This window comes from Mesoplodon densirostris, chromosome 10 (assembly GCF_025265405.1).
Source record: "Mesoplodon densirostris isolate mMesDen1 chromosome 10, mMesDen1 primary haplotype, whole genome shotgun sequence".
Taxonomy (NCBI): Eukaryota; Metazoa; Chordata; class Mammalia; order Artiodactyla; family Ziphiidae; genus Mesoplodon; species Mesoplodon densirostris.
Genome location: NC_082670.1, coordinates 23,882,938 through 23,905,787, shown reverse-complemented (window position 1 = coordinate 23,905,787; position 22,850 = coordinate 23,882,938). Strand labels below are relative to the sequence as shown.

The following is a 22,850-nucleotide window of genomic DNA, read 5'->3' as shown; positions in this document are numbered from 1 at the left end:
TCTAATTTAGGTTTATATTTGGTTGGAAAATAGGACCCATGAGTCAAGGATCATTGTTTTCTGAAAAAAAAAATATACTTCTATGAGGCAGTGTGGAGGAAGGTTGGTTGGTGGGAAGGGGAGAGCAGCACTTGTGAGAAAAACACCGGCAGCACTGATGTCAGTGTGAGTAGATGTTGTTCTGTAGCTGCCACAAAACAGCATTTGGCCTGAGGTTACATTAATAAAGATACTGTCTCTAGAATAGGGAGGTGCTTTACATTGGACATTCACTCAACTGATACGGTTGTGTGCCAGATATATGACACAGTATTTTGCATCTGGGAAACATCACTGAAGTAAAAACAGAAAAATTGCTGGCCTTGTGGAGCATGTATTCTAGCGGGAAGAGACAGACTATGTGCTATCAGCATAGTAAATAAGGAAAGTGTTCTGTTACAAGGGGATACGTACAATGGAAAAGATGCAGTGGAGAAGGTGATCCAGAGTGTGAGTATGGGGACAGGGAAGATGGTTATTTTAGTAGGGTGCTCAGTGTGGGCCTCACTGGGAAGGTGACCTTTTTTTTTTTTTTTTTTTTTGTGGTAAGCGGGCCTCTCACTGTTGTGGCCTCTCCCTTTGTGGAGCACAGACTCTGGACGCGCAGGCTCAGCAGCCATGGCTCACGGGCCCAGCTGCTCTGCGGCATGTGGGATCTTCCCGGACCGGGGCACAAACCCATGTCCCCTGCATCGGCAGGCGGACTCTCAACCACTGCGCCACCAGGGAAGCCCCGGAAGGTGACCTTTGAGGAAAGATTTGAAGGACATGAGGAATTATCCCTGAGGATGTCTGGAGGAGGTTCTTTCCGGGCAGAGGGAACCTCCAGGCAAATGCACCAGGGCAGAAGCATGTCTGTGTGTCCCAGTTAAAGTGAGGAGGCCAGTATGGCAGGAGCAGAGATTAACTGAGATGAGATCAGAGGTACAGCCAGACCATGTAGGCCTGGAGGATGTTGGAAGGGTTTTGACGTTTGCTCTGAGGGAGATGAGAGTTATAAGATAGTTTTGAGCAGAAGAGGGACGTGGTATGACTTCTTGATTTTTTAAAAAATATTTTTATTTTATTGGAGTATAGTTGATTTACAATGTTGTGTTAGTTTCAAGTGTACAGCAAAGTGATTCAGCTATACATATACATATATTCTTTCTTTTTTAGATTCTTTTCTCATATTGGTTATCACAGAATACTGAATAGAGTTCCCTGTGCTATACAGTAGGTCCTTGTTGGTTATCTATCTTATACATAGTAGTGTATGTGTGTTCATCCCAAGCTTCTGATTTATCTCTCCCCCCCACATTTCCCCTTTGGTAACTGTAAGTTTGGGGGGTTTTTTGTTGTTTTTTTTTTTTAAAGAAGATGTTGGGGGTAGGAGTTTATTAATTAATTTATTTATTTTTGCTGTGTTGGGTCTTCGTTTCTGTGAGAGGGCTTTCTCTAGTTGTGGCTAGTGGGGGCCACTCTTCATCGCGGTGCGCGGGCCTCTCACTATCGCGGCCTCTCTTGTTGCGGAGCACAGGCTCCAGATGCGCAGGCTCAGTAGCTGTGGCTCACGGGCCTAGTTGCTCCATGGCATGTGGGATCCTCCCAGACCAGGGCTCGAACCCATGTCCCCTGCATTAGCAGGCAGATTCTCAACCACTGCGCCACCAGGGAAGCCCTGTAAGTTTGTTTTGATATCTGTAAGTCTGTTTCTGTTTTGTAAATAAGTTCATTTGTATCTTTTTTTAAAATTAGATTCCACATATTAGTGATATCATATGGTATTTGTCTTTCTCTGTCCTTACTTCACTTAGTATGATAATCTCTAGGGCCATCCATGCTGCTGAAAATGACATTACTTTATTCTTTTTTATGGCTGAGTGTATTCCATCGGACTTCACCTTTAAAAGTATCACTTTGGCTGCTGTGCTGAGAACAGAACTGGAAGTCATTCTGGCTGATACATGAACTAAGTTGACTTTTGGGCTAAGTAACTTGCCTCTTTGTGGCCTGTCAGACATACATTGTACATGTGCTTTAATTATTAAAGAAAAGAGCACATTAACCAGAAGTAAAGAATCTCCATGTTAAAAATAAAGATTAAATGCCCCTCTTCTTGGGACTCCAACGCTGGTTCACCTTTGATGATAAGACTCCCTTCCTAGGTGCCAAGGCCATACGGTATGTGCTGCACGTGTACGTGCTGTAGCCCTGACTTGTTTAATGTTCTTTGTTCTGACAAGATATAAAAGCCTGTGCTGTGCTGACAACCCTGCTGGGTTCAGGGCTAGTCCTTAGTTTGGCTCAAATAAAACTCTTTTCTTTTCTTATTATAGATTGTTTATTGATTAATTTCATTGACAGAGTGAATCTGATGGCCTTGAGGCCTAGAGATTCTTCCTGTGGTTTCTATGGTCTCTACTCCCGCCTCCTCCCTTACTTCCCCCTCCCCCACTCATGTTCACTCTGGTTTTCTGCTGTGCCCGTGTTCCCACCCCTGATTCTCTCCTTGCCTCCTCCCCTGCCATCTCTTGCGCCCCCTCAGGATTGGTCCTGCCCCTCCCTGCTGTCTCCTCCTCTCTACAGTTCTCTGATCCCTTCCTAGGGCGTCCTCACCCGCATCCCCTTTCCCACCACAGGTCCCTCTCTTCCCCTCATGGGTCTTTACCTGCAAGGACCAGACACCTGCATGGCTCCTACTTCCCCCCAACTTTCACTAACCTTACGTTTCTGGGAATGGCTTTTGCCCAGGGGGACTTCCCTCCCTCATCACTACCCCATTTTCATCACCAGGGGGAGCTCTCCTGCTAATGATATAACTGGGCCTTGAGCACAGCCCCTGTGGGAGGACCTGTTCCTGGTCTTGGCACCCATCCTCCTACCTCTGCCCCAGTGAAGCCACTGCTCTTGGCCCTCATTCAGTGTGGGCCTTTCCCCCAGCACTGCCCCTTCCCCACTCCTGCATCCTAAACCTCACTCTCTTGAGACCTCCACTCCCCAGGCCTCAGGTGCTGGACTCCACTAGCCCTGGTCCCTCTGCACGTCCCCCCATGGCACGTTGCCCAGCTCCCACTCCTTGCTTGAGTGCCTGGGGCCCTCACCACGTTCTCATCAATCACAAGCCTCCTCCCAGGAATCACCACGCCATCCTCACCCTCCTTCAACGAGAGCACCCCTCCTCTCCTGTCTTCACCCTAACCCAAGGTCCCCCAGAGTCACCCCTGAGGCATGCTCATCCCCTGCTCCCCAATCCAGGCCCTCACCACTGTCTCCTCTGCAGCCCCTTGCCCTTCCTTCCTCCCCAGTAGGAATACTACCCTTGGTCCAACTGCCCACCTCCTTGGCCTTCATCACCCTCTCTTAGGTTGACTGACCCCAGTGGGCTCTCACTACCTCAACCATGTATCCAAAATCCTTGTTGATGCCACTTGGTCAGTTGGCCTTCCCCTACAGGGGGTCTTCCACTAGCCCCGCCCTCCTGTGCTGGCTACCTGACCCACACCCTCTGTGGAGGTGTGACCTGCCCCCAACCACCCCCACCATGCAGGTCCCTCCCAATGAGCACCTTGGCTTTCCAGTTCTATTTTCTCTCGCCACCCCTCCTAATTCTCCATGACCCTTGGGCACATGGCACTGACTCAGGCCCCCAACACCCACCTCTCCCAGGGGACACTGGCAGGTCCAGCCACCTCCCCACCTGGGGCCTCACCATGCCTCTTGCACTCTGGGCCCAGACCCACTGCTTCACCTCCACCAGGGGTACTGGCCCACCTTCCACTCTCTTAGGGCCACAGCCCAGGCCCTCAGGCCCCTCTGCCTCCTGTCTCACACTCCCTTGAACCCACCTTGTCCATGAAGAGCCTGCCCTACAGGCAGCAGCCCTCGCTCTCCATCTCACCTGACCCGCCTCTGACCAGGGCTGCCTCTGATCCTGAGCCTGACACTGCCCCTGCCTCCCATCTGACTCCACCTCCCCTCACCCTGGTCTTCCTGCCTCTCCCTTGCCCCCCTGCAGACCAGCCTCTCCCCTTGGCCTCCTGCCTGGACCCTTAGGGAGATGGTGCCTCCCTGTCCTGGCACTTGTCCTGCATGTTTGCCCATCTCCACCCCTCCCTCCACTCCTCAATTCCCCTCTCCTTCACTTCTCTTTTTCTTTTTTCCCCTGTGTTGGAAAAATTCTCATTGTGGTCCCTGGTACATGTGCATGTTCTGCATCCTCAAGACCTGGAGCAGATCAGGACAGCAGAACTTGTCTGGTAAACATTTGATGTGCACTTGTTTCTGGAAAGCTCTTTCATCTGCGGTTCTCCCCTCCCCAGGATCACACAGTCTTCATTACAACCTCACGGTGCTGTCCCGGGATGGATCCGTGCAGTCCAGCTTTTTCACTGGGGGACACTTGGATGGCCAGGCCTTCCTGCACTATGACCGTGAGTCAGGCAGGGTAGAACCCCGGGGACTGTGGGCAGAAGAGCTGGGAGCTGAGACGTGGGACACAGAGTCCAAGGACTTGACAGAGACCTGGAAGGACCCCAGAGAGCTTCTAGCAGAAATCCTGGCCCTTCAGGAGGGGAAAGGAGGTGAGAGTGGGGAGGGTCCGAGAGCGCTGTGAGGCCTTTCACTGGATTTGGGGGCAGGGGCCAGAGGATAGGGGTCTGTGAGTTCAGCAAGGGGGTGGCCATGACTCAGCAGCCCTGGGAAGACATGGAGGGGAGCAGGGAGGGGGCCCTCTGGCTGGAGTTTCTCACTTGGGTGTGAGGACAGAGGGACACGGGGACTGGAGGAGTCACTGCTGGTGGGGTGGGGTGCAGGTGTGAATTCCCTCCAGGAGATCTGGGCTGTGAAATCCGAGAAGACAACCACGCCTGGGGCTTCAGGTTTCTCTACTATGATGGGGAGCTCCTCTCCTGTCACCCAGAAACCCACAGATGTACAGTGCCCCAGTCCTTGGCTCGGAACTTGGCCATTGAAATGGAGAAGTCCTGGGACACAGACGGCTTTCAAAGCAAGTATTACCAGGCCCACGTGCAGGGAGAGCTTTGTGGAAGACTGCGAGGTTATTTGGAATCCTGAACAGGCTTCAGGGAGCGAACAGGTACTGCTCCTGGACCAGGGCCCTTCCTCTCCCCCAAACCCCTAGAGCCTCCCCGCCCTGACTCTGCACACAGAGACCCTCCCTGTCCTCTGGGTACATATGTGCTCTGTTGGTGTGGTGTCCTGCAATTTCCTGCTCTGTTAAATCCACTGTAGAAAGATGGGCAGGTGGGGAGGGGAATGAACCGCACTGGTGACAATCATCCAGGGGAGCAGTGGGCCCTCCGACAGAAACTGTACCAGGGAAGGTGGGTGTCAGGCAGGAGAGGAAGCCCCTAGACTGGGGTGGGCCCCCCTGACTCCCAGCCTGCCTGTCCCAGAAAGTTCCCTCCTGGTCCCCAGGAGCGCACCCCGCACGGCCCCCTCCTCAGCATCAGCACGTGGATCCAAGAGAGTGAGGCCCCATCCCAGCCCCTCCTCCTGCCCGGCTGAAGGAACTGGGCCCCAGGGTGCAGAACAGACTTGGAGCAGGTCTGGGGTGGACGAGGGCTCAGCCAGAGGTGGAGAGTGTTCTCTCCGTCTCCCTTAGAGGGAGCAGGGCTTGGCCCCAGGCCTCGCTGGCTCTGTGCTTTCTCCCCCAGGGCCCCCAGCCATGAACGAGGCCCCCAGCCAGGACTCAGAGGGCATAGTCAACCTCACATGCTGGGCTTTTGGCTTCTTTCCCCGGAATATCTCAGTGACCTGGTTTTGGGATGAGGAGCACATGAGCCAGGAGACCCAGCGGTCTGGGGGTGTCCTGCCTGATGGGAACAGGACCTACTGGACCTGGGTAACCATAAGAGTTTCCCAAGGAGAGGAGCAGCGTGTCAAGTGCCACGTGGAACACAGCGGGAATCACAGTGCACACAGTGCGCCCTCTGCTGAGCCTGGGGTGATCCTGGAGGGGGTTGTGACCCTGGAAGGGTCAGAGACCAGGGTCAGGGAGAGAGCAGGTCGGTGGCTCTGGGGTGCCTGGGTTATATATAATAAGGCCCTTTCTCAGGAAAGACCCTGGTGCATCAGAGTCAGTGGCGGACCATCCTGGGTGTTGCTGCCTTTGCTCTTGTTTTTATCATCAGGCTTTGTGTCCTTTGCTGCACGAAGAAGAAGAAGACAGCATCAGCTGTGGGGAGCCCAGGTGAGAAATCTGGGTGGGGGTAGGGATGGGAGGGGCTCTGCCTGGGATGTAGGGTCCCCCTCGTGTCCCTCTGCACAGATGTGAGAGGATGAGAAAACTCTGTTTCAGGAGCTGGATTTTGGGGTATTTGTGAGGGGAATGGGAGCCACATCTGCTGTAACCCCTTGGTCCTGCTCAAAACCAGGGCTGGGCTGGGGCCCTTTAGTGTCCAGCGGGGCCTCTCTTTGCTCTGGGTGAGACTGGGTGGCAGTGAGGGTTGCGGCTCTCTGCTCTGTTCTCATCTCTTTTTGTGCACTCCCGGGCTCATCAGACCTCATCTAGGGGCTATGTGTTGGATCATGTACTGGTTGGGAGGGTCTAGGTCATCATGGATTGATTCAGAGGGAACCTGAAATAAAGTGTCTGTGACCTCGTGGCGTGGAGTTAAAAACTGAGGCGGAATTTAGATGGAAGGCAATGGCTCTTTTCCTGAATTTCTCTTCCCCAATTTTTTAGCCCTTGTTAAAAATCCAAGTAAAAGAACCACAAGGCTCAAACTAGGGGTCAGTGGATGGTGCTGGAGCCCTGGCCATGACGTCCCCTTGGGAGGTCCCACTTAGATATTTTGCATCTCTGGGAACACACAATTAAGTGTCTATGACCTGGTGGGGAGGCGTTAAAAACTGGAGAGGAATTCGGATGAAAGTCCTGAAATCTGGAGAGCCTGAGGAGGGGGTATCCTTGAGAGAATACAAGTGTTTCCTACCCAATTAACTCATCTTTTTTTTTTTTTTTAATTGAATTTATTTATTTTTGACTGCATTTGGTTTTCATTGTGGTGCGCGGGCTTCTCCCTGCGGTGGCTTCTCTTGTTGCAGAGCCCAGCCTCTAAGCCCATGGGCTTCAGTAGTTGTGGCCTGCGGGGCCTAGAGTGCAGGCTCAGTAGTTGTGGTGCACGGGCTTAGTTGCCCCGCGGCATGTGGGATCTTCCCGGACCAGGGACTGAACCCGTGTCCCCTGCATTGGCAGGCGGATTCTTTTTTTTTTTTTTTTTCTTTTTGCGGTATGCGGGCCTCTCACTGTTGTGGCCTCTCCCGTTGCGGAGCACAGGCTCCGGATGCGCAGGCCCAGCGGCCATGGCTCACGGGCCCAGCCGCTCCGCGGCATATGGGATCCTCCCAGATCGGGGCACAAACCCGGGACTCTCAACCACTGCGCCACCAGGGAGGCCCTGGCAGGCGGATTCTTAACCACTGCGCCACCAGGGAAGCCCAACTCATCTGTTGAACATTTTTCCTTTTACCTTCTCCCCCAGAACTTGTGAAGCTACAAGTCCACTGATAACACAGATGGTGCCAACAGACCATAATGTCCCCCTTCACCTGTGATTCAATCTCCTTGGTCAGCTCCCCACCCCACCTAATTCAACTAGGGGAGCTCAGAACCTGCAGCCAGGTGACCTGGATTCAACTCACTGCTCTGGTCTTCCAGGCACTTTCCCTCTTTTTTTTTATTCCATGGATTAGAAGAATTATACTTCTGTAATTTTTTAATTTAATTTTTTTGTTGAAGTCTAGTTGATTTACAGTGTGGTGCCAGTCTCTGCTGTACAGCAAAGTGACTCAGTTATACACATAGAGACGTTCTTTTTTCTTTTTTTCCCCAGAAAAATGGCTCCTTTATTTATTTATTTATTTATTTATGGCTGTGTTGGGTCTTCGCTGCTGAGCGCGGGCTTTCTCTAGTTGCAGCGAGCGGGGGCTACTCTTTGTTGCACTGCACGGGCTTCTCATTGTGGGGTCTTCTCATTGCAGAGCACGGGCTCTAGAGCACAGGCTCAGTAGTTGTGGTGCATGGGCTTAGTTGCCCCACGGCATGTGGGATCTTCCCGGACCAGGGATCGAACTCGTGTCGCCTGCATTGGCAGGCGAATTCTCAACCACTGTGCCACCAGGGAAGCCCCTTATTTTTATTTTTTTGAATTTTATTTTTTATACAGCAGGTTCATATTAGTTATCTATTTTATACATATTAGTGTATACATGTCAATCCCAATCTCCCAGTTCATCCCACCACCACCCCCCGCCCCTTTCCCCCCTTGGTGTCCATACCTTTGTTCTCTACATCTGTGTCTCTATTTCTGCCCTGAAAACCGTTTCATCTGTACCATTTAGACATTCTTTTTTTTTTTTTTTTTTTTGCGGTACGCGGGCCTCTCACTGTTGTGGCCTCTCCCGTTGCGGAGCACAGGCTCCGGATGCGCAGGCTCAGCGGCCATGGCTCACAGGCCTAGCCGCTCCGTGGCATGTGGAATCTTCCCAGACCGGGACACGAACCCGTGTCCCCTGCATCGGCAGGCGGACTCTCAACCACTGCACCACCAGGGAAGCCCTAGACATTCTTTTTTTAAATATCCTTTTCCATTGTGGTTAATCACAGGATTTTTTTTAAAATAAATTTATTTATTTATTTTTAATTTTGGCTGCATTGGGTCTTCATTGCTGTGTGCGGGCTTTCTCTAGTTGCGGCGAGCAGGGACCACTCTTCAGTGTGTTGCACGGGCTTCTCATTGCAGTGGCTTCTCTTGCTGCGGAGCACGGGCTCTAGAGCACAGGCTCAGTAGTTGTGGTGCACGGGCTTAGCTGCTCCGCGGCATGTGGGATCTTCCTGGACCAGGGCTCGAACCCATGTCTTCTGCATTGGCAGGCGAATTCTTAACCACTGCGCCACCATGGAAGTCCTATCACAGGATATTGAATATAGTTCCCGGTGCTATACAGTAGGACCTTGTTGTTTATCCATCCTATATATAATAGTTTACATCTGCTAATCCCACACTCCCAGTCCTTCTGTTCCCCACCCTGCTCTTCCTTGACAACCACAAGTCTGTTCTCTGTGTCTGTAGCACTTTCCCTCTTGATGCCTCCGTTTCTTCATCTGAGAAGTGATGAGGACAGGGTTTCTCACCATTGGCACCATTAACTTATTGGGCCAGAGAGTTCTTGGCTGTGGGGGGCGGCTGTCCCGTGCCTTGTGGGATGTTTAGCCGTAGCCCTGGCGTCTATCCACTAGAGGGCAGTATTTCCTCACTTTACAACACCTGCTTCTGCCAAGTTAGACAACAAAAAATGATCCAGACATTTCAAAATGTCTCCTGGGGTCCAAATCTCCCACGATTAGGACCCACGGAGGTGCGGCCAGGCCAGGAGCTCTGCTTGCCTGGGTCTCCTCTGGGTCCAGGGCAGGGCTAGGTCAGGCATTCGCCCACCTGGGTAGGTGAGCTCCTCTTTTGCTTTGGTCCAAATAAGGCCTTTGCCCCCCTATTTTTTTGTCCTGAAAACTTCTATCCATCTTTAAAACAAATCAGTTTCTCCCTTATCTCTGCACTCAATGAATCCTTACTCACATTTTCTTTTGGTGCCTTCTGGAATGTATCAATTCAATCCTAGTAATTGGCATATTTGACATATATGATACATGATATTGCCCTAAGTAGAGTTCTGATTCCTTTAAGGCAGAGAATGTGTTCTCGATTCTGCTATCCATGGGGCCTAATTCAGTTTATTTTACTTTACTTCACGAGGATGTTGCTCCTCCTCTTCAAAATACGAATAACACTTGAATTACTGGGCACTTCTTTTTGACCACACGGCTTGTGGGATCTTAGTTCCCTGACCAGGAATTGAACCTGGGCCCAGAGCAACGAAAGTACCAAGTCCTAACCACTGGACCGCCAGGGAAGTCCTGAATTATGGGCACTTTATTCCTTCATTCAATGTGTATTTATTGCTCACTGTATCAAATATGTGTCATTATATTGTCTCAAGGATCTCATGAGGTAAATAAACTATATTAAAGATGCTGTAAACTGTATACATGTACTTTATGTCCAAGGAGATTCATGTCCTGTGGTCTTTCTAAAGAGTATCTCTGTGTGGTTTCTCATCAATGTCTGTATGGTATTTCTTTTTTCCATCCTTTTACTTTCAACATTTCTGTAACCTGCTACTCAAATTGTGTCTTTTGTGAACAGCATATAGCTATTCATTTATTTTTACCCACCTGACCATCTTTGTCCTTAACTGTAGTGTTTGAGTTCATTTATGTTTAATGTCATTACAGACACACTTGGGTTTACTACCACCTGGCCACTTACTGTCTTCTAATTCATTTATTCTCTGCTTCATTGTTTTTCTTTGTTGCCTTCTTTTTTTTTTTTTTTTTTTTTTTTTTTTTTTTTTGCGGTATGCGGGCCTCTCACTGTTGTGGCCTCCCCCGTTGCGGAGCACAGGCTCCGGACGCGCAGGCTCAGCGGCCATGGCTCACGGGCCCAGCCGCTCCGCGGCATATGGGATCCTCCCAGACCGGGGCACGAACCCGTATCCCCTGCATCGGCAGGCGGACTCTCAACCACGTGCGCCACCAGGGAGGCCCTTGTTGCCTTCTTTTGGATTAACCCAAAACTTTTCATTATTGTAGTCTTCTTAATTAGCTTTCTAGTTACACATTCTTTTATTTTTCTGTTAGTTACCCTAGAAATCACAGTATTAATTTGAGACTTATTATATGATCACTTTCACAACTTTTTGGCCTAACCATCAGACAAACCAAGGGAAGAATAGGCACTCTGATTCTGAGACGTAATGGGATGGAAGTAGGAGAATCAGATGACAGAGCTGTAGATGCACGCCTGCCAAACGTCAGGCTGCGGGCACGGAGTCACCTGCCATCCAGAGGGGATGGGTGGGATTGGAAGGACCCCGTGACAGCTCTTTCCCTTGTTTCCCTCCCCCACCAGGGAAGGCAGGACCCACTCTACCCAGCTCCCTGTGCATGTTCCATTCTCTCTGAGGCATCGGGACTTTTGTTTCGGTTGCACATGAGACAGAATCTTCCAGACACCAGTATGGATTTTAAACACCTGTGAGTCTGAAAGGACGACAGGTTTTTGTTTGGTTGGTTGTTTGTTTTTATTGACCATGGGTTTTTCTGCAGCTCTTTGCTAGCATTTGCCAGCCCCTGTGCCTGGACTGACTTGAATACTCTTTCTTCCTGTGCCACTTCCCCTCCCACTTCCCCTTCCAGCCTTCCACCACCCTTGGATGAATGAATTTTTGTAATTCTAGCTGTTGTATTTTGTGGACTTGTTATTCTTGTTTTTCTGTGAAGCACATGTATTGGACGTGAGAGGTAAAGAAGAATCTGTTGCTCCTGGTCACTCCCTTTATACCCATCACTGCCTTGTTTCTTGTAACTCAGGTTAGATTTTGGTCTCTTGCTCCACTGCGAAACACAAGCCTGAAGAGATGGGACAGGAGGAGAGACCTCACAGCCCGATCTGCTGGGTTTTGAGGAGTGATTTTCTTTCTTCCCCTTGAACAGGAAAAAGCTTTTTTCACTGCTACATTTAAGGTTCCCCAACTATAGGGAAGTACCAATTTTAGACAAGTGCCACTCCAACACAGAATGCTCGGAGAACCTGAACTTTGAAACTCTGGAGGTCTGAACTTTACTTTGGCCATTTCTGGGTCTGTCTGGTATTTCCGAGGAATATTGGGTGCTGCAAATAGAAACTGAAGGGGTAAACTTATTAAACCCACTAAACATGTTGGTGGGGGGAAGCTGTAGATGCAGAGGCATCTGAGGCCTCTTCCCCTTGAACCCCAGCCCCAAAGACCCTCTCCGACTACGGCTGTCCCTGGCCTAGAGTTGAGATGCTCCAGACCCAGCCAAAGGTCACCTCCCTTTTCACAATGCGGTCATGCGCAGTGACGACATGCATTGCCCTGAAGATGATCTGGCCTCTGAGACTTGTCTTTAAAAAGGAATACAGGGGACTTCCCTCATGGCGCAGTGGTTAAGAATCTGCCTGCCAATGCAGGGGACACGGGTTCGAGCCCTGGTCTGGGAAGATCCCAAGTGCCGTGGAGCAACTAAGCCCATGCGCCACAACTACTGAGCCTGTGCTCTAGGGCCCGAGAGCCACAACTACTGAGCCCACGTGCCACAACTACTGAGCTCATGTGCCTAGAGCCCGTGCTCTGCAACAAGAGAAGCCACCACAGTGAGAAGCCCGCACACCACAGCAAGGAATGGCCCCCACTCACCGCAACTAGAGAAAGCCCGCGCGCAACAATGAAGACCCAACAAAGCCAAAAAATAATTAATTAATTAATTAAAAAAAAAAAAAAAAAAAGGAATACAGGGACTTCCCTGATGGCAAAGTAGTTAAGAATCCTCCTGCCAATTCAGGAGACATGGGTTCAAGCCCTGGTCCGGGAAGATCCCACATGCTGCGGGGCAACTAAGCCCATGCACCACAACTATTGAGCCTGTGCTCTAGAGCCTGCAAACTGCAACTACTGAGCCTGCATGCTGGAACTACTGAAGCCTGCATGCCTAGAGCCCGTGCTCTGCAATGAGAAGCCTGCTCACTGCAACGAAGAGTAACCCCCACTCGCCGCAACTAAAGAAAGCCTGCTCACAGCAACAAAGACCCAACGCAGCCAAACAAACAAACAAACAAAAAATCCACTATTTTGTCTGTGCAGTGAATATTTATTACAATTTTTTGTCTATCATGCCTATTCCTTGCTAGTGCACCCCAGTATGCTTTAGGGAACTGTGATATACCACCTGGATATAGCCTGGAAGGCCTGTTGATCAATGTTGATCTCTTCTTTTAGTGAAGGAGCGGACAGCAGGCCCAAGCTATATTGACTGGATATGCTGTCACGGGAATGTGAACCCTGAGCTAGTGCAAGAGTGTGGTATTATATTTGTTATCCCAGTGGTCGTTCCTTAATGAGACTGAGGATCAGTAGTTGCTGCCCCTGTCCCAGCGCTGCCCTGGCCCCCACCTGCCCTGAGCCTTACTTCTTCGGCTGCACCTATGCATCTATAACTTATATCCATTATTCCCAACACATTCCCTTTTTCCCACAGAGTAAGACTGCTTTCGTTTTTTACAAATAACCCAACAGATTACTTCACAAAGTACACAGTGCTGTGGGGATGTGACCTCAGATATACAGAGATGTTATTGGACAATTTTAATCTTTTTTTAATTAATTTATTTTTATTTTTGGCTGCTTTGGGTCTTCGTTGCTGTGCGCAGGCTTTCTCTAGTTGCAGCGAGCAGGGGCTACTCTTCGTTGAGGTGCACGGGCTTCTCATTGTGGTGGCTTCTCTTATTGCGGAGCACGGGCTCTAGGCACGCAGACTTCAGTAGTTGTGGTGCACGAGCTTAGTTGCTCCCCGGCATGTGGGATCTTCCCAGACCAGGGCTCGAACCCATGTCCCCTGCATTGGCAGGGGGATTCTTAACCACTGCGCCACCAGGGAAGTCTTGACAATTATTACCTTAAAAATAGTAAAAGTGATGAGTGATTTAAAAAAAAAAAACGTGTTTATTACCTATTCAGTATAATTCCTAGTGTCAGGTGGAACTTGTAGGATTGTGAAGAGGTTTTCCAAATGAAAATCTAACAGATGAGTATATGTGACCCTTGTAGAATTTAAAGCATATAAGTGAAGGCAAACACAAGATTTGTCCAGGAACATAAAATACATGTTAAACAAGTATTCAGGGAATTCTCTTGCTGTCCAGTGGTTAGGACTCTGCACTCTCACTGTGGAGTGCAGGAACTAAGATCCCACAAGAAACGTGGCCACAAATACCCCAAAAACAAACAAACAAAAAACAAATATTCAGGGCTTCCCTGGTGGTGCAGTGGTTGAGAGTCCGCCTGCCGATGCAGGGGACGCGGGTTCGTGCCCCGGTCTGGGAAGATCCCACATGCCGTGGAGCGGCTGGGCCCGTGAGCCATGGCCGCTGAGCCTGCGCGTCCGGAGCCTGTGCTCCACAACGGGAGAGGCCACAGTGGTGAGAGGCCCGCGTACCGCCAAAAAGCAAACAAACAAACAAACAAAATCAAATATTCAATGGGGTAAGCAGGTTAGCTCAGGGCCACAACTTTTTCGGGGAGAACTCAAGGAGAGTTAGTCCCTTTTTCCATCAGGTTAATGCCCACAGACCATGAGCTCTCACGTGCTAGTAGAATCTGAGGGACCCATTCTCATTTACCACCATGACCTTGGTCTCTAGGCTTACACTCTGATACATATCCCACGAAATGAACATAGGCCCATTTAAGTGGTTGTCCAGCCTGTGTTTGTCCATCCTGATTAATGGAGACCTCATTACCTTCTGGCTTTGGAGATTGTTCTTCTTCATGAATATCTGTAGCTATTTCCTCTCCCTTCCACCTAGACATAACCCATGAGGCCATATAGAATAAGCCTAATGTCTGTCATTTTGCCAACATTTATTCTTATAATTGAAGACGCACGTCTTTTCTCTCTTTTTTTTTTTTTTTTTTCCCAGTACGCGGGCCTCTCACTGTTGTGGCCTCTACCGTTGCGGAGCACAGGCTCCGGACACGCAGGCTCAGCGGCCATGGCTCACGGGCCCAGCTGCTCCGCGGCATGTGAGATCTTCCCGGACCAGGGCACGAACCCGTGTCCCCTGCATCGGCAGGCGGACTCTCAACCACTGCGCCACCAGGGAAGCCCCTGTGAGCCTTTTTGTTCCACGACCTCTGGATAGCTTCATGGTACTGTACCAGGAGGCCACTGTGACATAAGTTAACTTCCCACACTACAACCCAGTTCTGACTTAAGCAAGCAGATAGGTCGGATGGTGATGCCACCTACCAGAAATGTAGGATGAGGACCAGATTGTTCCCTGGTGGGGGCTAAGGGGATATCCTTAGTTTAGATATGTTGAATTTAAGGTGATGTAGGACATTCTGTCAAGACGGCCAATAGGTGGTTGGGTACACTGATGTGAAGTGCAAGGATTTGGACAGTGGAGTCATTACTATCTAAAACTATGAGCCTGGATGAGATCCTGCAGGGCAGCAAGAGTTTCCCTTCCAATTGTTCACTCCCCATGCCCCTTACTCACTCTTTTGCTGTCCTAATGATAGTCCTACCTCCTCACCTTCTTACAGGATACTTGTGGAATCATCTCCCCAAAAAAGTGCCCACTAGAGATAACCCATTCCCACCATTTCTTTTCCCCTCAGGAACCTATTCTCTGCACTACAGCTTCATCACTCCTTCCCAGCCCAGCCCTGAGCAAGGCCCTTATGAATTCTCAAGCTCTTGGATGACCAGTCTTTCTAATGGTGCTGCAAGGAGGGCAGATGGGCAGAGTTCCAGGCATCCTGGTCTGAAGCCAGGGACCTAGGGGTTTGGGCAAAGCTGATTCTCAAAATGAAGGCCAAAGCCCAGTACCTTGTCATCAACTAAGAAGCATCGTGGAGCAGAAGAATCAGAGCCAAGGTGATGGGGAGTGAAGGGAAGAGCTCAAAGCAGTCCTAAAGATAGGGAGTTGTTCATTCATTTTTGTTAAACTAATATTTATTAAACTCGAAGCCAGGCACCCTGCTGAGCACTCTGGATACAGCACCCTTCACTGATGCTGCCTTCTCCTCCTGGGGCGTTTCATCCCTGACTCCAGACCCTAGTGTGTACCTGATGGTGCCCAAAAGATTGGATATTGAGTATTGGGTGTTGGAAAGGGTAGGACTTAAGTATAAGACTCCTACCTTTCTCCAGTCAGGGAACAGGGCTAGAGAGTTCTCCGTTGTCTCAAGAACCCCAGGCCTTCCCTTCGGATGAAAAAAAAAAAAAAATTGTATCCAACTTTTTCAAATCCAGGGTCTGGGAAATAAATGGCCTTTCTGACATAGCCACCTCCCCATCTCCACCAGTAGTTATAGGAACCCTGGAAACCTGGTCAGGGTCCCAAGAGAAGTATATTTCTAACCTACATCATTTTTTTTTTTTTCATCTAGCAATATCTGAGGGTCTAGTAAATGCTGTTCATGGTGCTTTACCAATAATAAACATTACAATAGCAACCACTGGGACTTCCCTGCTGGTCCAATGGCTAAGACTCAGAGCTCCCAATGCAGGGGGCCCAGGTTCGATCCCTCATCAGGGAACTAGATCCCACATGTCAAAAGTAAAAGACCCTGCATGCTGCAACTAAAAAAGATCTGCATGCCACAATGAAGATAGAATATCCTGCGTGCCACAACTAAGACCCAGCATGGCCAAATAACTAAATAAATATTAAAAAATAAATAGCAGCTACTAGTTCTTGAATTTCTTGAATTCTTATTGGCAGGTATGACATTAACACTGGCATGCATTATATCATTTGATCACTATTGTTATCTCCAGCTCCCAGATGAGGAAATTGAGGCTTAGAGAGGTCCAGTTACATTTGCTATGGACAATATATCTAGTAGTGGCATTTAGATCTGGGATTTAAACATGTTGCTGTGTAAGGCATACGGTTAATATGGTTAATAATATGGTAGTAACATTTTTTTTAAAATATTTATTTATTTATTTAGGCTGTGGTGGGTCTTAGTTACGGCATGGGGGATCTTCGTTGCGGCATGCGGGCTCATTCATAGCTGTGGCATGTGGACTTCTTAGTTGTGTCGTGCATGTGGGATCTAGTTCCCCGACCAGGGATCGAACCTGGGTCCCCTGCACTGGGAGCACGTAGTCTTACCCACTGGGCCACCAGGGAAATCCCCAGTAGCAACACTTTTGGAGACAGATGGATACTACTTTTCGTGATGATCATTTCATAATGTATGCAAATGTCAAATCACCATGTAGTACACTTGAAACTAATATAATACTGTATGTGAGCTATACTTCAATTAAAAAAAAGCTTGATGAGGCTTCCCTGGTGGTCCAGCGGTTAAGACTCTGCGCTTCCACTGCGCGGGTTCTATCCCTGGTCAGGGAAGTCCTGCATCGGCAAGGTGCGGCCAAAAACAAACAAAGAAACAAACAAAAACCCATGATGCTGGGCACAGGGCATGGGTCCCTGCCTTCAGGAGGGTTCGGTGTCGTCAGTACCATGACTGTGGCATGAGCAGGGCATGATGGGAGCAAAGGAGGGAGCCACTTGCTTCAGGGCATGAAGGGTGGGGTGCAGCATGACTTTGGTGGGGATGTGCATGACCGGGAAGATATATCTTGGAGAATGAGTGAAGGTTTATCAGCCGAGGAAGGGAATTCCAGGCATTTTGGGAAGTGGTGGGAGTGGAGGTAGAGAAAACTAATGTTTTGTTCTCCTTTGGAGTTCTGGGACTTCGGCATTTCAGAGTCACAGGACTTGCTTGGGAATCAGAGCACCTGGGGACACTGGCAATACAACTCTGATGGCCAGGACTCCCTTCTCGGTACACTTGAGTCTTTCAATTCCAGCAAAAGCAAGCTAGAAAAAAACAGAACTACAGATGGAGAGAAGTGAAAAGAGTAATCCTTCTTGACCAAGAGCCGCCTCCACCATTTCAGGAAATACCTGGAAGCTGGGGTGGGGCCCCAGCCTGCAGCCTATGATAGGAATGATAGGTGGGGACTGAGCAGTGGGGAAGGTGAAGGGGCCGAGGGCATGGCGGGGAGGGGTGAGGGAGCAGACCTCTATTGCATTCAATGTGCCCTTCGTGAGCACAGTTTTTTGTTTGTTTGTTAGGCCACACCACGTGGCATGTGGGATCTTCCCAGACCAGGGATCGAACCCGTGACCCCTGCATTTGAAGTGCGGTGTCTTAACCGCTGACCCACCAGGGAAGTCCGTGCATTATCTTTGTCCTTCATGAGCACAGTTCTATTGCTGACCAGGCTAGCCACTGGCCTTGCCTTCTCTCACACATATTTGGTCGATCCATTCTCTACTTGGTGTTCAAGTTCTGGCCCAGGGCTTAGCACCCCAGGGTACTCAGGGCGGGGCGTGACCGACAGTCACCATGGAATGTGGTGTGAATGGTGCCTGTGTGGCAGCCCAGGCCCTGTTGTGGAGGATGCATGGCAGTGTGGCAAGACCAGAGGTGGCAAGTCCCCCCTGGTCTAGGAGTTTCTAGGTCCCCTTTGCCACCACTCCTCCCTGTCCCACTGGCCCCCTCAGTGCGTGTGCCTCTCGACAAAGCCCCCTAGAAGAGAGCCCATCCCAACATGCAGGGCCCGTGGCTTCTGTCCTCTGGTGTCCAGCTGTCCCTGAACCCTGGGTCTTTGGGACCTCAAGCCATCTGATCCCAGTGGGATGAGACTGCTTAGAGCCAGCAGTCCACTGAGATGCCCTTTGACACAGCAGAGGTTTCCTGTCTGGTGGCATCCCAGTCTGATGCTGGGTCTCTGCAGGACCTCAGATGAGCAGACAGGGTAGCCCAGGGAAAGGGTGGGGGAGCCGGCTGGTCTGCCAGTGCCTCACATGCCCACACCTTTCAGAGCCTCCTGGTTTTAAGCAACACACACCCACTCTTGTCTGGATCTTCTTTGGGCTCCTGGCCTCTGGAGTGGTCACTGTGGGAGCTGTAGGCACCTTCCTCTGGAAGAAGTGGCAGAAGGGAAGGGCAGCAGGTATGCTCAGAATTTTAGAACTGGCTTTTTTTCTCTTTTTAGTTGCGGCATGCATGTGGGATCTAGTTCCCCAACCAGGGCTCGAACCCAGGCCCCCTGCATTGGGAGCATAGAGTCTTACCCACTGGACGACCAGGGAAGTCCCGACAGGTTTTGCTTTCTTTTTCTTTTCTTTTCTTTTCTTTCTTTTTTTTTTTTTTTTAGAATTTTAGAGCTGGAAGCGACCTTAAGGATCTGGTTTCCCTCTCTCTGGGAGGCTGAGGTCCAAGAGCAGTGATTTAGAGAAAAGCAACTGAGGAGGGAATATGAAAAATATGAAAAGAAGAAGGAGTAGGTTAGGACTTCCGTTTCCTCTCTAGCCTTTGTCCACACACACACACACACACACACACACACACACACAGAGTTTTACTTCCTGAAGTATGTTTCTTATAAGTTCCCAAACACCAAAACCAAATCAAAACTGGCCTCCCAAACTCAGCAAACAAATCTTAATCAAACTCGTGGGGAAACTCTGCTAGATTTCCCAGGAAGGCTGCTGGGAGATGGGGGTGCGGGGCGGGAAAGCCTGTGCCAGCATCTCACTGAGTCCCTCCTCTCCCACCCCTCCAACCCCAATTTCTCTTCACAGGCGTGCAGAGAGAGATTGCTAGTCCCATGACAACTAAATGGTGAGGATAGAGAGGAGGGTGTACGGGAGAGGGGCAGCCCTTGTATGTCTGAGCTGGAAGGAAATTTAGGGCTCATTTGGTCCAATTCCTCTTTATTAGATGAGGAAACCAAGGCACAGAAAGCGAGGCGCCGTCCGCTGGGGTGACAGAGCCAGGGCCCAGGACCCTGGTCTGCAGACCCTTGGTTTATTCCTGACCTCTTCTCCTGGCTTCCCCTCCCTCTTGCTCTCACCTCTCTATCTCCCTACAGACTACAAGCAGAGAGCTGGCTCCTAGATTTGAGGTAACAGTACCTGGATTTGGGAAAAGAAGATTTCAGTTTGCAGACCTCGCAGGAGAGATCATAGGGTCAGTTGTTGAGAAGAAGGGGTGTGGATTACAGTGAGCAGTGGAAAATGTGTAAACTGAGATTAAGGGAGATATTCTCCCAAAGTGGGCAAAGCCTGAATCCTTCTCTCCTCAGCCTTCCATTCTTTCCCTTTCTTCTGCCTTCAGATGGACAGCAGCCAGAAGTCAAAATAAGGGGTTTGCTACCGTGGTCTAGAGCAAGTCTCCGTTGGTCCCCTGAGCCATTTCAGCTGGTTTTCCCAACAGAAGAGCGAGGGGATGGCTGGGCCGACAGCAGCAAGGCCACCGTCGCACCTCTTAGCAACCATGCCAGGCCAGCCACACCTGGCAGGGAGTGGTGGCCTTCACCTGCCCTCCCTGGGTCATGCTCTACAACCAGATACTTGCGTTTGTCTTTGTGTAGGACCTTGACATTGCACTATAATAAAGGTGTATGCGGAGAGTTTGTGAGCCCAGTCCTAAATTGTTTTTGGGGACTTGAAGTTGTTTCGTGACTCCCTAAGACCCAGGAGAGTGGAGGAGCCAGGTTTATTTATGACTTAACCCCGCTTCCAGTCTCCTCTGGGCCTGCGCAGAGCTGGCCTGGGTAGGGGCTGGCTAGGACTGCAGACAAACTTAACTTTCCATTAAGGTTCTGGGTCAGGCTCCAGGCAACACCTGACTGATCTGGCTCAGATCTCTGGCTACAAGCCAGCCAGGCAGCCAGGCACCCTCCCCTCCTCTGTCTCTCCCTCTGGAATGGGACTCTTGCCCAGGCCAGAAACATACCACCTAGAGCAACTATTGATTGAAATCTAAAAAACAGAGGGTGTTGTTGAGTGGGGGGAAAAGGGGAAGGTGTTTTAGGGGCCGCTGGGAAGACAGGGGTACAGGGGCTCTCTGGACCACATGGGGGAAGGGGTTTCTGGGAGCCTAGAGGGCGGCGAGCCAAGAAGCACTGCTGTAGATTTCCCAGGTCCGCCCATCCCCCTCCTCCGGGAGGCCGTCTTCTTGGCAGACAGCAGATAGATGCATGACAAAGGGGCTGTGATGGCTCTGTCCTGGGGGTTGGGGAGATGGCTGGGGAGGGGCCCCTCCTGGTCCAAAGCACACCTCTCCACCCCCACCAGGCCCCTTAATCTATCTGCCTTTTGGGCAGTTAGTGGTTTAGCGGTGAATACAGCTCCAGTTTCACTGCCCTGTAGATCTTCCAACAGACCTATGGGAAGTATTGAAATGCATGCACACAATTAGTTGCCCAAAAAGTACTTAGAGATGGGCTGGAGCAGGGGCTGTGTGATACAGATTCAGAGGAGGAAAAAAAAACAAAACCCAAAAAAACAGGCTCAAAGGACTCCCAGATACCACCAAGTTGAAGACAGCTGGCCACAGTCGAGAGGACCCCCAGCAGGACCCCCAAGCCCCTCAGAAGGCAGATGCTGAGCAAACAACCTCAGACGGGGCTGAGATGAAGAGATGTCTAAGTCGGCAGAGGTCCATGTCCGAGGCTCAGGATTCTGGCCTTCCAAACTGTAGGGAGCTCTGGTCTACAGCCTTTCCGGAGGCCCCCCAGTTCACCTCGGGGCCTTCATTTAGGGCAAGTTTGGGGAGCAGACAGGCAAACCTCATCCCAAGCAGACAGGCAGTCTGAAAGCTATTCTCTTGCAAACAGAATCAAGCACTATGCCTGCAGTGTGAGCCCTCAGGACAGGCCCAGAAAAATAGACCCTGTGGGAGAGCTTAGGGCAGGCTTCCTGCACACACCCCCAAGTCGCTCTCCACCTCCTCCTCATCTTTTCACCAGCCCCACTACACAAAGGCCTGGGGGGGCTGGGGGAGGGGTAGATGATGAGGCTGGACGCCTGAGTCCTCTAGAGGGGGACAGAAGACCTAGGTCCCAGTGGGGGTCCCTGTCTGAGGCTCAGTCTTTGAGGGGATGGGGGCGTTATTGCTGGAGCTCTTTTAGCTGCTCTGAGGGGGATTCCGTGTGAGGGGATTGGGGCTGGGGGGTTGTGGGGCAGGAAGCTGTCCCCAGGGGAGCCATCCAGGCCCATTCAAGGGTTGAGCACTTGTTTAGGGTTAGAGTTGCCCCCTCTGGGGACCAGGATTGTCCAGCCAAGGCCATTGTCCGGCCCCCTTCCCCCGTCCCTCCCAAGCCTCTTTGAACCTGAAGTCAGATATTTTTTTCTCCCCCCCTCCCTCCTGGTCTTTCCCCACCCAGGGCCTAGGGCCGGAGGCCTGGGCTGGGAGGTGGGGGAGGGAGAACAGTCAACTACGGACTAGATAATGTGGGTCTCTGAAGAGGGGCGCAAGGAACTTGATGTCCGTGACCCACAGTGGGGCACTCATGAGGGGGCGTCCGATCCTTCTGTCTGGACAAAGGTTGGGAGACTCAGGACCAGTCAGTCCAGAGCCTGGCCCCTAGAAGGGAAAGTAGGGGTTCCATCTCTGACTCTGGTAGGTGAGGGGGCTCTGAGGTCGGGAAAGCCAGGGATGGAATGGAAGCCTGTCTGGCAGTCTGCCCCTGGTGATGGGGTGGAACTTAGAAGGCTGGGCAGATAGATGGCTGCTGGGCATCGCAGCTTTGGGGTAACTGAATCTGGCCAGTAGTCTAAATGGGAACACCTAGGTTCCTGGATTGGGGGTGCAGGAGGACAACGGGGAGGGGGGCTGTTAAGGAATTGAGGGGTAGCCCCATCAGGACTTGACACAAAAACAATTAATGTTTGAGGAGCCGAGAGGGTGGCTGGGCTCGGGTGAGGGGATGGTGCCAGGGTGTTTGGAGAGGGGTCCAGCAGCCGGGCTCCTGAAGAACGGGCAGGAGGTGTGGAAGAGATCCCAGGCAGCTCTGGTGTGTGCGGAGTGTCGGGAGGGCCGGGCGGCCTGCTGGGAGTTGGGAGTGAAGGCCCGCATGGGGGATCTGCACCAAGAGCCTCGGGATCTGGGGCCTGGAGAGGCGCCCGGCTGGAGCTGCCCGGCTTTCGGCTTCCAGACACCACCGCCACCAGCCGGCAAACACTCTCCGCCTCAGTTTCTCCCACCCCCACCTTCCCCTCCCCCACCCATCCAGGGGGCGGGGCCAGAGGTCAAGGCTAGTGGGTGGGATTGGGGAGGGAGAGAGGTGTCGAGCCGTCCCTTGGAGAGCCCTCGTTTTCCTAGGCCCCCGGCTTGGGGCGCCTTCCTTCCCC

The 22,850-nt window shown here is 51.0% G+C and overlaps 1 protein-coding gene across 1 annotated transcript; it reads left to right on the top strand.

Annotated features, from left to right (window-relative positions):
* Positions 1 to 3,731: 3,731 nt before the first annotated feature.
* On the top strand, positions 3,732 to 6,553 carry LOC132497863 (MHC class I polypeptide-related sequence B-like). The gene is given in 7 exon segments (XM_060111403.1): positions 3,732 to 3,780; positions 4,341 to 4,601; positions 4,833 to 4,853; positions 4,856 to 5,116; positions 5,697 to 5,963; positions 6,086 to 6,232; positions 6,543 to 6,553. Coding segments are annotated over 7 exon segments (1,017 nt in total).
* Positions 6,554 to 22,850: the final 16,297 nt, after the last annotated feature.